The sequence below is a fragment of the Macrotis lagotis genome, chromosome 3 (assembly GCF_037893015.1).
Source record: "Macrotis lagotis isolate mMagLag1 chromosome 3, bilby.v1.9.chrom.fasta, whole genome shotgun sequence".
NCBI classification, from domain to species: domain Eukaryota; kingdom Metazoa; phylum Chordata; class Mammalia; order Peramelemorphia; family Peramelidae; genus Macrotis; species Macrotis lagotis.
The window spans coordinates 292,377,986-292,391,671 of record NC_133660.1 but is presented as its reverse complement, the minus strand read 5'-3'; the positions used below and the strand labels follow the sequence as shown (position 1 = coordinate 292,391,671).

Here is a 13,686-nt window from a genome sequence, read left to right as displayed (position 1 = left end):
CAAGATGACTTGCTTTTCAGTTGAATGCCTAGGTTTTGGTGATTAACACTTTGGAAAAAAAACATTTAATTAGGACTATGCAGACTTGGATCCTAATCTTGCTTTGATATTCACTCATTACACTTGTGACTTCACAGAAATCAACCTAATTCAGCATATACTGCATGGAGACACACAATATCCAGGAATATAGAGGAGAGTCTATGCAACAGTGTATTCAATTTGGGGTTCACAATTCAGAAGGGCATTGATAGACAAGAGATTTTCTGGAAAAGTTCAGCATAGTGAAGGAATTTGAAATCTTGCCATATTTGGAATTGGTGGAAGAAACTTGGGGGTGTTTAGCCTAGAGAAGATAAAATATAGGGGTAAAGAAAGAGGATAGGATTAAAGTTGTCTTCAATAATCTCAAAAATTGATATAAGGAGGAAGGGAGGTAAGAAACAAACTTAGGTTTGATATAAGGAAAACATTTCAAAAACATTGCTCATTAGAAGTAAAAAGGGTTTCCTTAATATGTAGTGGATTTCCCCTCACTTCAAGTCTTGAGGAAAAGACTGGCAATTGACCTCATGTTAACATATTGCCTTCCTTCACATATTCATTCACACATATCATTTTATGAACATACACATACAATATACATATATGTATATACATCATAATTGGACAGAGATGAAAGAGAGAGTGAGTGAGTGAGAGAGAGAGAGAGAGAGAAAGAGAGACAGAGAGAGAGAGAGAGAGAGAGAGAGAGAGCGAGCACTAATTCATTTTATGAGGAGATGATTCCTAGCTCTTCTTATTGTCACTGTGACTATGGACAAAACAATGGAACTCAGAAACTTACCTCACTCATATGTCAAAAGAGGATAAAATTGCTGACACTCACATCTTAAGACTGTTCTGAGTATATAAATAAATAATTCTGTGAAGTGCATTACAAGCTTAAAGCTCTAATTAAATATTACCTATGTTATTTTAATTGCTAGCTCTACTGTGCTATCTGTAAAATATCCCTAGAGATATTTTTCTCCTAGGTTCTTATGGAATAAATGAACTCTGAGATCCATTCCAATTCTAAATAACTGATCTTTGATACTTCTATGCTTATAAAAGTTTAAAAACATTACTCTTAAGGAAAAAAAATTCTATTGTGGTTAATGTGAGACTTACAGAGGAATTATTAAGTAAATAACTAAAACTTCATCTCATAGACTATTAGAGTAGAAAAGATCTACCTTTATAGTTAACACAATCAAAGAGTTTGCTTTAATGTAATGGGAACAATACTAAATAGAATACAATCAGAGTCAAGATTTACATTAATGTTTTCATATCTGTCACTCTAGTCATTTTGAAAATCAATACTATTGAATCGGATATGTGTAGACATGGTATATGAATAGTCCTTCTCAATAATGAGTTGGATCCTCTTGAGTCTTGATGCCTTGAAAGAGCCCTTATTGCTTGCTAGGGTTGACAAGGTGATTTGCTTTTTGGTTGAATGCCTAGGTTTTGGTGGTTAGCCCTTTGGAAAGAACACTTGATTAGGAGTATGCAGATTTGGGTCCTAATCTTGTTTTAATATGCACTATTTCTCTTGTGACCACAGAAAGCAATTAGGTCTTCTTTATTTCTGTCAGCTCATTTGTAAAATCTTATTTCTTCAGTTAAAGAAATCATTCAGAGCAGGTGAGGGAAGTATTTGCCAAGAATCAAGAGCTTTTAAAATGAGAGGTACCATGATCAGCACAGTTTATTGGAGTTAGACATAATCATGGATAAGTACATGCTCCAAGAAACACCCAGATTTGACAAAAGAAACTGAAAGTGCTATGATAATACAAAATATCAGTATGACAGTATGGTGTAGGGGAGAGAACTCTGATCTCTCAGACAAAAAAACAAATTTAAATTCTACCCCTGACCCTTAGTAATTGCATATGCCTGGAAAAGTCACTTAGTCTCAGGTTACTTACCAGCAAAAAGGAATGGTGTGGTAAAATAACAGTTACTTCACACAATTGTTGGGATGCTGGGGGATTCAAATGAAAAAATGATATGTAAATGGTGAAGTGCTACATTTTTATAGTTGCTTTATTTGTGTCTTATCTTTCAGGACTTCATAAATATAAGCTATTATCATTGTGGCCATGGTCTAAAATTATTTAAACTTTGTTATAAACCCACTCCCTCAACAATTCAATGTAATATTTTGAACACAGTAGACCCTTGATCAACATTATTTAGGCATTCATTAAGACTAGACAGTCACCCATCTCTCAGATTTCTCCTTAAGTTACTGAAGAATGAAAGTTTGAAAAATTCCAACTAGTGGATAATAATTATTTCATATAGTGTTCTCAGATGTTTGAACACAATGTCCAAGATTTCATTTGAATATGGAGACAATCCTCTGATAAAAGTGCCACAAGTACAATAATTCACAGTTTAGGGATTAGAAAACAATAGTCAAGTGACTTACCCATGGCAAGAAGGTCTTATATACAGGTCTTCCTGCCTCTAGATCCAACAATGTTTCCTCTAAACCATATTGCTATCTACATGAGCACTGCAGTCTTGGATTGGGCATCCTAGAGGCCAGCTTGCTTGATTATGGAGAAAGGTTACCAGGCTTCCAATGAGGAGACAAGAACTTTATATTCAAGGGTTGACCTTTAAATTCCAAGCCCAGGAAGCATGTGATCCTATGGAGAAACTCTTCATTTGTCACTGGCTCTATGAATTCAAAGTGTCCTAGTGTCAGAAGGGTCACTCCTGGTCATTTTTATGGCATGGATGGCAGTAGAGATAGCAATGTCCATCCCTATCCTCTATTCAATTGAGCCTCAATAAGCAATAAAGGAACTAGATGAATAAATATAGAAATGATTCAGGAAATTTCATCCACAAACCGGCAGCACAGCAATGAGTCCTATAATTGAATGTTTCAACATCAGTAACATAAATCAGGGATAAGACATGGACTTTATGTAGACATGGGAGTCCTACAGCTCTTAGGAGATGGTGCTCCCTAGGAAATATCAGTTGCTTTGCCAACTCATGAACAAAATAAGCTATTAATTCTGTTCTCACCAAGGGGAAAACTGTTTCTCATGGGTATTTTGTCATTCTTAGCTTGTTGCCAGAAAAAAATGTGGAAATGGGTCTGAGGAAGGTCATTGCCAAACCTAGATTTTAGTCTTGCTCCTCTCCTTCCTAGATTTATAATACTGGTCAAGTCATTGAACACGTTTATGTCTCAGTTTATTCATCTGTTAAATTGGTATAATAATCTCAGACCTGAATATGATCAAAAGGTTTTGTTAAAAAATCAAATTGGATATTGAACATCACAGAGAGATAGGAAAAGATCTTCATGCTGTGTTATAGTGAAAAGTTCACTGAAGTAACATAGTACAAGATTTGTTGGACTTGATAGTCATTGTGAAACTCTAAGCAAATTACATATCCTTGGTGAACCTTGAGTTGCTCATTTGTAGCATTCAAATAAACATATTTATGTGCTCTAACTTTCAGGATCAATGTGTTCATAGCTTATGCTAGAAACCTCAAATTCCATAATCCAAATCCCTTGTTTGAAAGTTTCTTAATCACTGCTTGCCAACATTTTTCAACATAAAACATAGCCATATTCATCAGGAGAATATCTCTCCTCAGTATACAAAACTGCCTCATTGTCTAATAAAAATTAGTATAAGTCAGGGCAGCTAGTTGGCACAGTGGATACATCAGTCCTGGAGTCAGGAGTACCTGGGTTCAAATCTGGTCTCAGACGCTTAATAATTACCTAGCTGTGTGGCCTTGGGCAAGCCACTTAACCCCATTGCCTTGTAAAAAACCTAAAAAAAATAGTATGGGTCAAGGGTTTAGTGTTGTGAAGATTTAGTGAATGAAATTTTTTTTTTCCTTAGGAGCAGAATAGAACAAATATAGGCATTAAGGAGATGATATTAGAAGTAATAATAACAAAGTAACAAATCTGAATTCTGTTTGAAAATTAAACAAATGAATCCTCTCCAACTTTGTGAAGTAACTATGAGTTGGGGTTTGAAAAGAGATGTTTCTGAGCACAAGTATGGCTCAATATCTCCAATGGCTCTCTCAACATAAGCAGGCAGGAAGAGAGTAAGGAACTGCCCTTAGTTCAGATGCAAGATTAAACTAAAATCTTGAGTTCTGAAAGGAATCTTGGGCATGATTTCTTAGCCACTGTCCATCAATTTTGAAATGGAAAGAATTGGAGAAAAGATTTGGCCACAGCTTTGACTGACTATAGGTCAAGAAGTTTAACATTATCCACACTTAAAATTTTACATATAACCTTATTGGGAATAATACATGGAAAGTGATCATGATGATGATGATGATGATGATGATATTTGCCCTTCATTCTTAAAGAACACCATGTCATCAGGGGAGAACAATAAGAAAAGGAAACACAAAACACAGAGTCATTATGGTTTCATCATAAACAGGTCATTCCAGCTGATCTTTATTTTTTTTTAAAGTGTGCTAAATGGTATTTAAATGAAATACTACAGATTGCCTTTAATTCTATAAAGCAACTGAAAAATCTTATTTTGGGGGGTGGCTAGGTGGAACTGTGGATAGAGCATCGGCCCAGGAGTCAGGAGTACCTGAGTTCAAATCTGGCCTCAGACACTTAATAATTACCTAGCTTGCCTTGGGCAAGTCACTTAGCCCTATTGCCTTGCAAAAAACTAAAAAAATGTAAAAATTAAAAAATATATTATTTTGGTAAAAAGGCAAAGGGGGCAGAGCCAAGATGACAGCAGGGGAATAGACTCTCTTAGTTGCTACCTCCAAAATATTTCAAAAAGCTTAAAATTATGACTGTAACTAAATTTTTTGTGAGACAGAACCCACAGAAAGATTCAATGAGTCTATTTCCCAGCCAAAGATAACCTAGAAAATAGTGGGAACGGTTCCATAGGGTTAGAGGGATGGCAACTAGCAGGAACAAAGCAGCTTCCGTTTTCTGGGTGCCTGGGTCCTGGCAGTGTTGGCTCCCAGCAGCAGAAGCAATTTCCTGACCTCCCACTCCAGGGAGCAGCAAGTACAACTTGGAAGATCAGCTGGGAGACCTCTGACAGAGTGATTGCAAAGCCCAGGCCAGTGTAGCTCTCCCCAGTATGACCACAGCCCTCACTGCAGCCCAGATCACATGAAACAGAAGCAGGCCCTTGGAGCCACCCAGCAGGGACCTGGGCCAGCAGCTACTCCTGACTGCTCAGCCAACAGAAGGTCAGGGAATGGAGGGATACTACAGAGGTCTGTCCTCTGTCCCTGGGACAGGACTCTGGGATTTTGATCACATCCAGACCCTGGTCCCAGTCTGGGGCACCAGAAGGGTGAGCTTGTGGTCATTCATAGAGGAGGAGAGTAATCAGAGTCTCATATACTGAGGTATATGTGATGGTGTCCCAATAATACTCAAAAGCTCAAAAAGCACCCCCAAACCAGATACAGACTGGGGAAATGAGTAAACAGAAAAAAAAGGAACCTGCCCATAGAAAATTACTTTGCTCCCATGGAGGATCAAAACACACAATCTGATGATGAGAAAGTCAAAGCTACAGCATCTATCTAAAGATTCCAAGAAATAATAGAAATTGGCTCAGGGTATGATATAGTTCAAAAATATTTTGAAAATCAAGTAAGGGAGGTAGAAGAAAAATTGGGAAAAGACATTAGAGAGATGCAGGAAAAATATGAAAACCAAGTCAGCAGCTAAGTCATGGAGATCAAAAAAAAATGCTGAAGAAAAAAACAAGTTAAAAACCAGTTTAGGTCAAATGGATAAAACAGTTTAAAAAGTTATTAAGGAGAAAAATGCTTTAGAAAGCAGAAATGACCAAATGGAAACAGAGATAAGTAAGGTCTCTAAAGAAAATAAATCCTTCATATGTAGAATGGAGCCAAAGGAAGCTAATGACTTTGGGAGAAATCAAAACACAATACTTCAACACCAAAAGAATGAAAAAACTTGAAGAAAGTATTAAATATCTCAATGAAAAAACAACTTTTCTGGAAAACAGATCCAGAAAAGATAATTTTAAAGCTATTGGGCAATCTGAAAGTCATGATCAGGAAAAGAGGCCTGAACTCATTTTTAAAATATTTATACAGGAAAATTGCCCTGATATCCTAGAAGCAGAGGGTAAAATAGAAATTGAGAGACTCAACTGATCTCCCCCAGAAAGAGATCCAAAAAAAACACCAACCCCCAGGAATATTATAGCCAAATTCCAGAATTCTCAAGTCAAAGAGAAATATTACAAGCAGCCAAAAGAAAATATTCAAATATCGTGCTACAGCCAGGCTCACACAGGACTTAGCAGCAACTTCATTAAGGTCTAACAGGGCTTGAAATATAATATTCCAGAAGCCAAAGAAAAAACCAAGATTCAACTACCCAGCAAAACTGAATATCCTTTTCTAGGGGAAACTATGAACTTTCAATAACATGGGAGAATTTCAAATATCCCTGTTGAAATGATCAGATCTGAATAGAAAGTTTGATGTTCAAGTACAGGACCCAGGTGAAGCATAGAGAAAATGGACAAGAAGAGAAAATTATGAGGGATTTAATGATGATGAACTGCATGTATTGCTACATGGAAAGATGATACTGATAATATTCATATAAACCTTCTAATTTAATAGAGAAGGTAGAAGGAGCTTTTATAGATGAGGCACAGAAGAGAACTCAATTTGAAGATGTAATATATTGTAAAAATGGCATCAATGGGTGAAAGGGAAATATACTGGGAGTAAAAGAAAGGAGAGTTAGAATAGGTTAAGATATTCCATGTAAAAGAATCAAGAAATATTTTTTGAAATGGTATGGAAGGGGGGAAGGTGAGGGGGAATGAGGGAGCCTTCATTCTCATTGGAAAAGGCTCAGAGAGAAAACAGCATACCCACTCAATAGGGTATAGACATATAGAAGAAAAAAGGAGAGGAGGGGGACAGGGGGAGTGTGGATGTGGGCGATAGAAGAGAGGGCCAATCATAGGAGAGGGTAATCAGATATAACACATTTTCTTTTTTGCTTTTTTGCAAGGTGGTGGGATTGGTGACCTGTCCAGGACCATTAGCTGGGTGGTTGCTGGGTCTCCAGAGTGGTATATGGGTTTTTTAATTATAATAACTCCACTTAACAATGATCATTTGAAATTTTCCAAATTATTTAGATCTGACTTTATTTGAATAAGAAGTGCTTTATGATTATTTTCACACAGTTTCTGAGTTTGTCTTGTGACATAGATTTCCAAGTATTTAGTATAGTTACTTTATAGTTGTCTATAGTTAATAAGTCTACAGTTTATGAAAATTCTCTTTCTATCTCTTGCTCTGTCCACTGAGCCACTTGGCTGCCCCACAGGATGTTTTTGAAGAGGGACAGAGTGAAAGGAGAGAGAAAATACAATAGATGGTAGTGGGGAGGAATGGATGCAGGGAGTTAGAACAAGCAACAGTAACTTTGGGAAAATATGGAAGTAACTTCTGTGATGGACTTATGAAAAGAATGTGAGCCACCCAAGACAGAGTTGATGGAATCAGAGGTTGAAACAAATTATTTTCTCTTTCTTTCACTTTACTTCTCTTGAGGTTTTATATTTTTTATGAGGGAGGGGGTATTATGCTTTCTCAAACAAGAATAATTTAGTAATATTTAAATAAACTAAAGAAAAGAAAAAAGAAACATCTTACTTTATATTAGTAGAGAAAATGCAGCAATGAAGGCTAGATAATGGTAAAATTGGGAGTATTGGCAGGTTGCAAATAGTTTGGTGCAAATATTTGGCAATGATGGCTTTATTTCAAATTGAAAGGAGAATCCTAATGTTCTTCATGAATCTGGGCTTGGCCTGGGGCTGTTTGCTATTTTTATCAATGACTGCAATAAAGACATGAATGATATAGGTATTGAATTTGGAAACAACAGAATTGTAGAAAAGAAAGCTAATGTATTAAATGACAAAATTAAAATTCAAAAATTAATGGTATGCAATTTTAAATTGCATATAATAAATTATATTTAAAAAGAATTAATATAAGAACTTAACATGAGTTCGAAAATTAACTTCACAAGTACAAACTATAGAAGACAAGATCTGAGAGTATTAGTGACCTAAAAACTCAAATATTATTCAGTAGTATGAAATAGCAAATGAGGAAACTTATTTAACATTAAGGGAGATTGAGAAGCCCAGATGCACAAAGAATTAGATTTGTGGAGGATTTGGGGGAGGTCAGATTCCTCTTAACTTAAAGTAATACAGTCCATTTCAGTTTCCATATTTTAGGAATAATATTGATAGATACTTTCCAAAGGAGTGCAGCCAGACAGGATGAAGAAAGGATTTTCAACATTCTTTTAAGTTCCAATGGAAAGAGCTGAAGGTATTTTATCTAAAGATAAGAAAACTTGGGGTGGTGGGAGCAGGAGAGAATGCTAATTGTCTTCTGGTACTCAAAAGAGTGCAGTTTGTAAGAAAGGACGGATTTATAACAGACTAGTAGCAATGAAAAGGACAAGGAACAATGAATGGAAGTTTTGAAGCTAAAAATATAGGTTTCATATAAGGAAAAAGACCCAAGCCTTAAGACCTAAGTATCACCCTGTGAAGGATTCAAAAGCGAAGAATTCCTCAGGAGTTATTGGGTATCACACCCTTTAAGGTTTTTAGAGATGAATTGGTTGAGCCATTACTGGATATATTGTTCAAAGAATTCTTTTGCACGTGTTGATTTAATGATAATAACCAGCTAACATTTGCTTCAGTGGTTTAAACTGTGTGAAACACTTTTGAGATCTTATTTCATCCTTAACCCCAATCTTATCTGTATTTCACATTAGCACAGTTGTTAGGAAATGCAAATGGATAAAACAGATTTTTGCCAATCTCAAAGTCCTATATTACAGTATGACAGGGATTATAAATCCTGGAGGATACAAAAAAGGACCCTTCCCTACTGAAGTTCACATTCTCAAAAGAACAGAAACAAATAACCATGACCACACAAGTTGTTTAGGATATCAATAGAAGGAAATCTCAGAGGCAAAGTTTGTTTATTATTAATATTATGATTTTAATTTAGAGAAAAAAATAAGAATTTCTATAACATAGAATAATAAAAAGACAATCGTACTTGAAATTATGCATCTACTATGTACAAATAGTTATTACTTTTAAATATATGACAAAGCTATGTGTAAATTTCTTTTTTCTTTTTTTTCTTCTCCTCTCCTCTCCCTAGAAGTAGTCAACATTAGAAAAAAATGGTGTGTGTATATGGAAAATAATCCTATCAATATTTTTATTTATTAGTTCTTTCTCTGGATGCAGAGAATATGGCCTTCATATGTCCTATGGTTATACAGGATAATTAGTGTAGTCGAAGTAACTTATTCAGTCTGTCTTTCTTAAAACAATATTGCTGTTCCTGGATAATATTCTTCTGGTTCTACTCATTTTAGTTTTCATAATTTTGTGAATGCCTGGAGGCATTCTTCTTTTATGGTGGGAGAGTGTGGAGGTAATCAGTGTTAAGTGACTTGTCCAAGGTCACACTGCTTATAAATGTCTGAGGATAGAATTTAACTCAGGTTCTCCAAAATCCTGGGATGCTTCTCTACCCACTGTGTCACCTAACTGACCCTCCAGGCAATTTTTGAGAGGAATAGGGGAAAAGAATCACATAATCTTAGAGTCAGAAGATTCTTAGAGGTGATCAAACATAATTCATGCCTGAAAAGGAATATTCTTATAACATATCCAATAAATGGATAATCCACCTAAAGACCTACAGTGGAAAATTATTCAATGTACACCAGTAATTCTGAATTGCTCCAATTTTTAGAAAAATGTTTCCTTGCCTTAGTTCAAAGTGTACCTCTGAACATTCCAGTCATTACTTCCTTTTCTGCCTTCTGTCATTGAAATGTCTAACATCTCACCCACAAGTCATATCTTCAAATATATCACTAATGTATTCTTAACCTTTCATTCACCAAAATAAATACCCTCATTTCTTTAATTGTTCCTTATACTATAGATATCAATGTTCTTCCTAAAGTATGACAACTAAGAGAGAAAAAAATACTCCAGTATACTTTGGAAGGGGGCAGCTAGGTGATTCACTGGATAAAACACTGAGACTGAAGTCACATAAGATAGATCTGAATTCAAAATCAGCCTCAGACATTTACTAGTCACGTAAGACTGTGCAATTTACACACCCTTGTTTAACTCTTCATCTTTAAGATGGGAATAAATTTGAGATGGGTATGGTAAACCTCTTCAGCACTTTTGCCTTGAAAACCTTATGAACATTGTCCATGAGATCACGTAGAGTGGAACACAACTGAAAGACTGAACATCAAAAACTCTGAAAAGAACAAAAGATGAAAATACCATCACTTCCCTCATTTGGGACAAATGGTACCTAATTGTAGTCAAATATGGCATTATCATTTTAGTTTCCAGGAATACTATTGACTAATTGTAGACTAACGGCCCTCCATTTCTTGTTTTATGGCGATCTTGTCTCAGTTGACTGAGTGTCCCCAAATTTGATTTTTAAATAGAGAAGGAGTAATACTAAAGTTTAGGAAGAAACACCAAAGATCTACTACCTAGTTGGGTATTATTTCCTCTATGATATATGCAGTAGCTTTTAACTTGAAGTCCAACTACAACTCATTTCAATGTCCCTGACTCCCCATCAAGACTTCTGGGATCATATGGATCAAGTTGAATCCTGGATAATGACTCAAAAAATGACTCTCTCTCTCTCTCTCTCTCTCTCTCTCTCTCTTCTCTCTCTCTGTCTCATTGATACTAATGTTAATATGAGGACATTTCACTGAAATATATCTTTTTCATGGAATCAAAGTTCTTTCCGGATCCTATGTTCATTTTCCTTACAAAAGGTACTTGTACTGTGTGGTATTTTTGAATCAACTCCAACTGACTTATATTTTGAATAAGAACACTTGAACAATAAAATAAAAATAAATAAATTCTCCAAATCCAAATAATAGTTTCTCAATGATCTAGATTTCAGAACATGATGAAGAAAATAATAAAATGTTTAGAAGTGTGCCATATATACATTTTTCTGGAGAACCTTTCATAAGCATTAACAGACCATTTTGTTTGGCACTGCTGAATAAGCAAGCAATGTCATTAACGTGAAATTTAAAACTTTCAAGAAGTTTTATTCTCAAAGTAATACAATGTTCAAAAATGATGTAGGTGATCTTCCTCTTTCTCAGAAAATCCACTACCCTGCTCTTGGAATTAAGAAGAGTCATCCTCATGAGTTCAAATAGAACCTCAGTCATTTAGTAGCTGTGTGACCCTGGGCAAGTCACCTAACCCTGTTCACTTCAGTTCCTCATCTATGAAATGAAGTAGAAAAGGAAATTGGAAAACACTCCAATATCCTTGGAAGAAAAATCCATAATGGGGTCACAGAGTTAGACAAAATGAACAGCAACAAGAAGAAAACACACGCAAATTTTATTATTTTCATTAAAATAACCTTATAAGATAGAAAATGCTATTAAGACCTTTTAAATATGTGGAAAACTGGGATTGGAACTTGTTTAGAACAATACAACATGAATGTTTCTATGACAATATAAATTCAGGTTTCTCCTAACTTCAAATCCATGACATTTTATTGCACAGTTAACTTTGAAAGATGTTTGGATTAAACTTCCTTTTGAATAAGAAAAATAGTCTGATTTGAGTACTTGATCCATGAGTTGGCAAGGTACAGATTGGATTCTCTCTCTTTTAGGAAAAAAAGGATCATCTAATTGAAGTTATCTTCCCCTCATAGCTTTTTTGATAGCACTCTTGACATCTTTGTTCCTAAGACTATAGACTAGAGGATTCAACATAGGGATAAACATGGTATAAAATACTAACACCATTTTATCTATGGCCATTGCATGACTTGAGTTGGGTTGGAAGTACATGAAAATGATAGTCCCATAAAATATGGACACTGCTAGGAAATGGGAAGCACAAGTTGAGAAGGCTTTCTGGAGACCTTCAGTAGAATGGATCGTCAGGATGGTGATGAAGATTAACAAGTAAGAAGTAAAAATGACAAGAAATGGGGAAAAAACAGTGAACGGTCCTATGATATAGATTAATGACTCAATGATATGAATATCAGAGCAAGAAAGGACAAGGAGAGGGGGAATATCACAGAAAAAATGATGGACTATATTGGACTTACAGAAGGAAAGGCTAAAAGTGTTACCTAAAACTATGGAGGAGGTGAGAAAACCACAGATGTAGGCACCACTGGCCAGATACGCACATACAGATGATGTCATTGTGGTGGTGTAATGTAGTGGCTTACACACAGCTCCATGGCGATCGTAGGCCATAGAGGCCAAGAGGAAACTTTCAGCAGTACCAAAAAGCACAAAGAAAAACAACTGTGTGGCACATCCATTATAAGAGATAAATTTTTCCCCTGTTAGAAGCCCAGTCATCACCTTGGGAGTAACAGCTGAGGAGGAACCGAAGTCCGCCAGAGACAGGTTACTGAGGAAAAGGTACATGGGGGTGTGGAGGCAGGAATCCCAGGAGATCAGAAATACTAACCCCAGGTTCCCTACCAGAGTGATGAGGTAGATAAGAGTGAACATTATGAAGAAAGGAAACTGCAGGTTTGGGGCATCTGTCAGTCCTACAAGGATGAACTCATTCACTTCAGATCTGTTCTCCACAGAGGTCAATTGAGAGTGATTTCCTTTACCTGCAATAACAGAGTAACCAGCAGAAAAATCCTCTCTTCAAGATGAATGATTTAATGAGTTAAAAATCAATCACATAAATATCTTATTGAAGATTAGAAATATAGTTAAGCCACAAAGACAATATTGTCGTTGTCATAGTAGTTGTTTTAGATCCCCAAAATTCACCCATTGTTTTTTTTCAAAAGGAGCAAGCATACCTCAGGTATAATTTCTCACTTTTTTAAAAATCTACAAAAAATAACATTCTCCAAAATGGCTTTTCTCAATTAATTAAAGGGAAGAGGTTTATTCTTTGGTCAAAATCATAATATGAAGGAGAAATACTGATGGTCAATACTGGAGAACTCTATCTTTTTGTTTTGAACATTCTTCAATCTTCAATTTTATTTTTTCATTCCCTTTGGCAGGTTTTGATAGCAGTGATTCCTGATTAGAAGAGAGAAAAGAGGACTAAAAGAGAATAGGGAGGAACTAAAAAAGAGAAATATTAAAAAGGGAGTTGAAAGATAAGAGAAGAAGATCAAAGAAAACTGTCCAAGTCTTCAAGGATTTATGCTTAGTCCTGAATTCATTGCAATTAAGTATTACGTATTGGATGAAAGTCTCATAATGGTTGTCAATGGACACTAGATACATAGTTGTAGATACCATCTGTTAAAAAGGTCACTGGTAGATCACATAATAAGTGGGTGACTTCTAAATTCCCTCATACAGAATGTCTTTTTGTCCATTCTCCACCATTATCACTGTAGAAGCATAAGATTGACACAGAGATATTTTGTCCTTTCATTAACTATGCTTTCTTTGGGTCTCAGAGAAATCACCAGTTTTGGAGTTAACCTCTTTCA

The 13,686-nt window shown here is 35.6% G+C and overlaps 1 protein-coding gene across 1 annotated transcript; it reads right to left on the bottom strand.

Annotated features, from left to right (window-relative positions):
- Positions 1-11,887: 11,887 nt before the first annotated feature.
- LOC141516682 (olfactory receptor 5B12-like) lies at positions 11,888-12,727 on the bottom strand. Its single transcript, XM_074227680.1, has one exon. It carries the CDS (start codon positions 12,725-12,727, stop codon positions 11,888-11,890), a length of 840 nt encoding a protein of 279 aa, XP_074083781.1.
- Between the last annotated feature and the right edge of the window lie 959 nt (positions 12,728-13,686).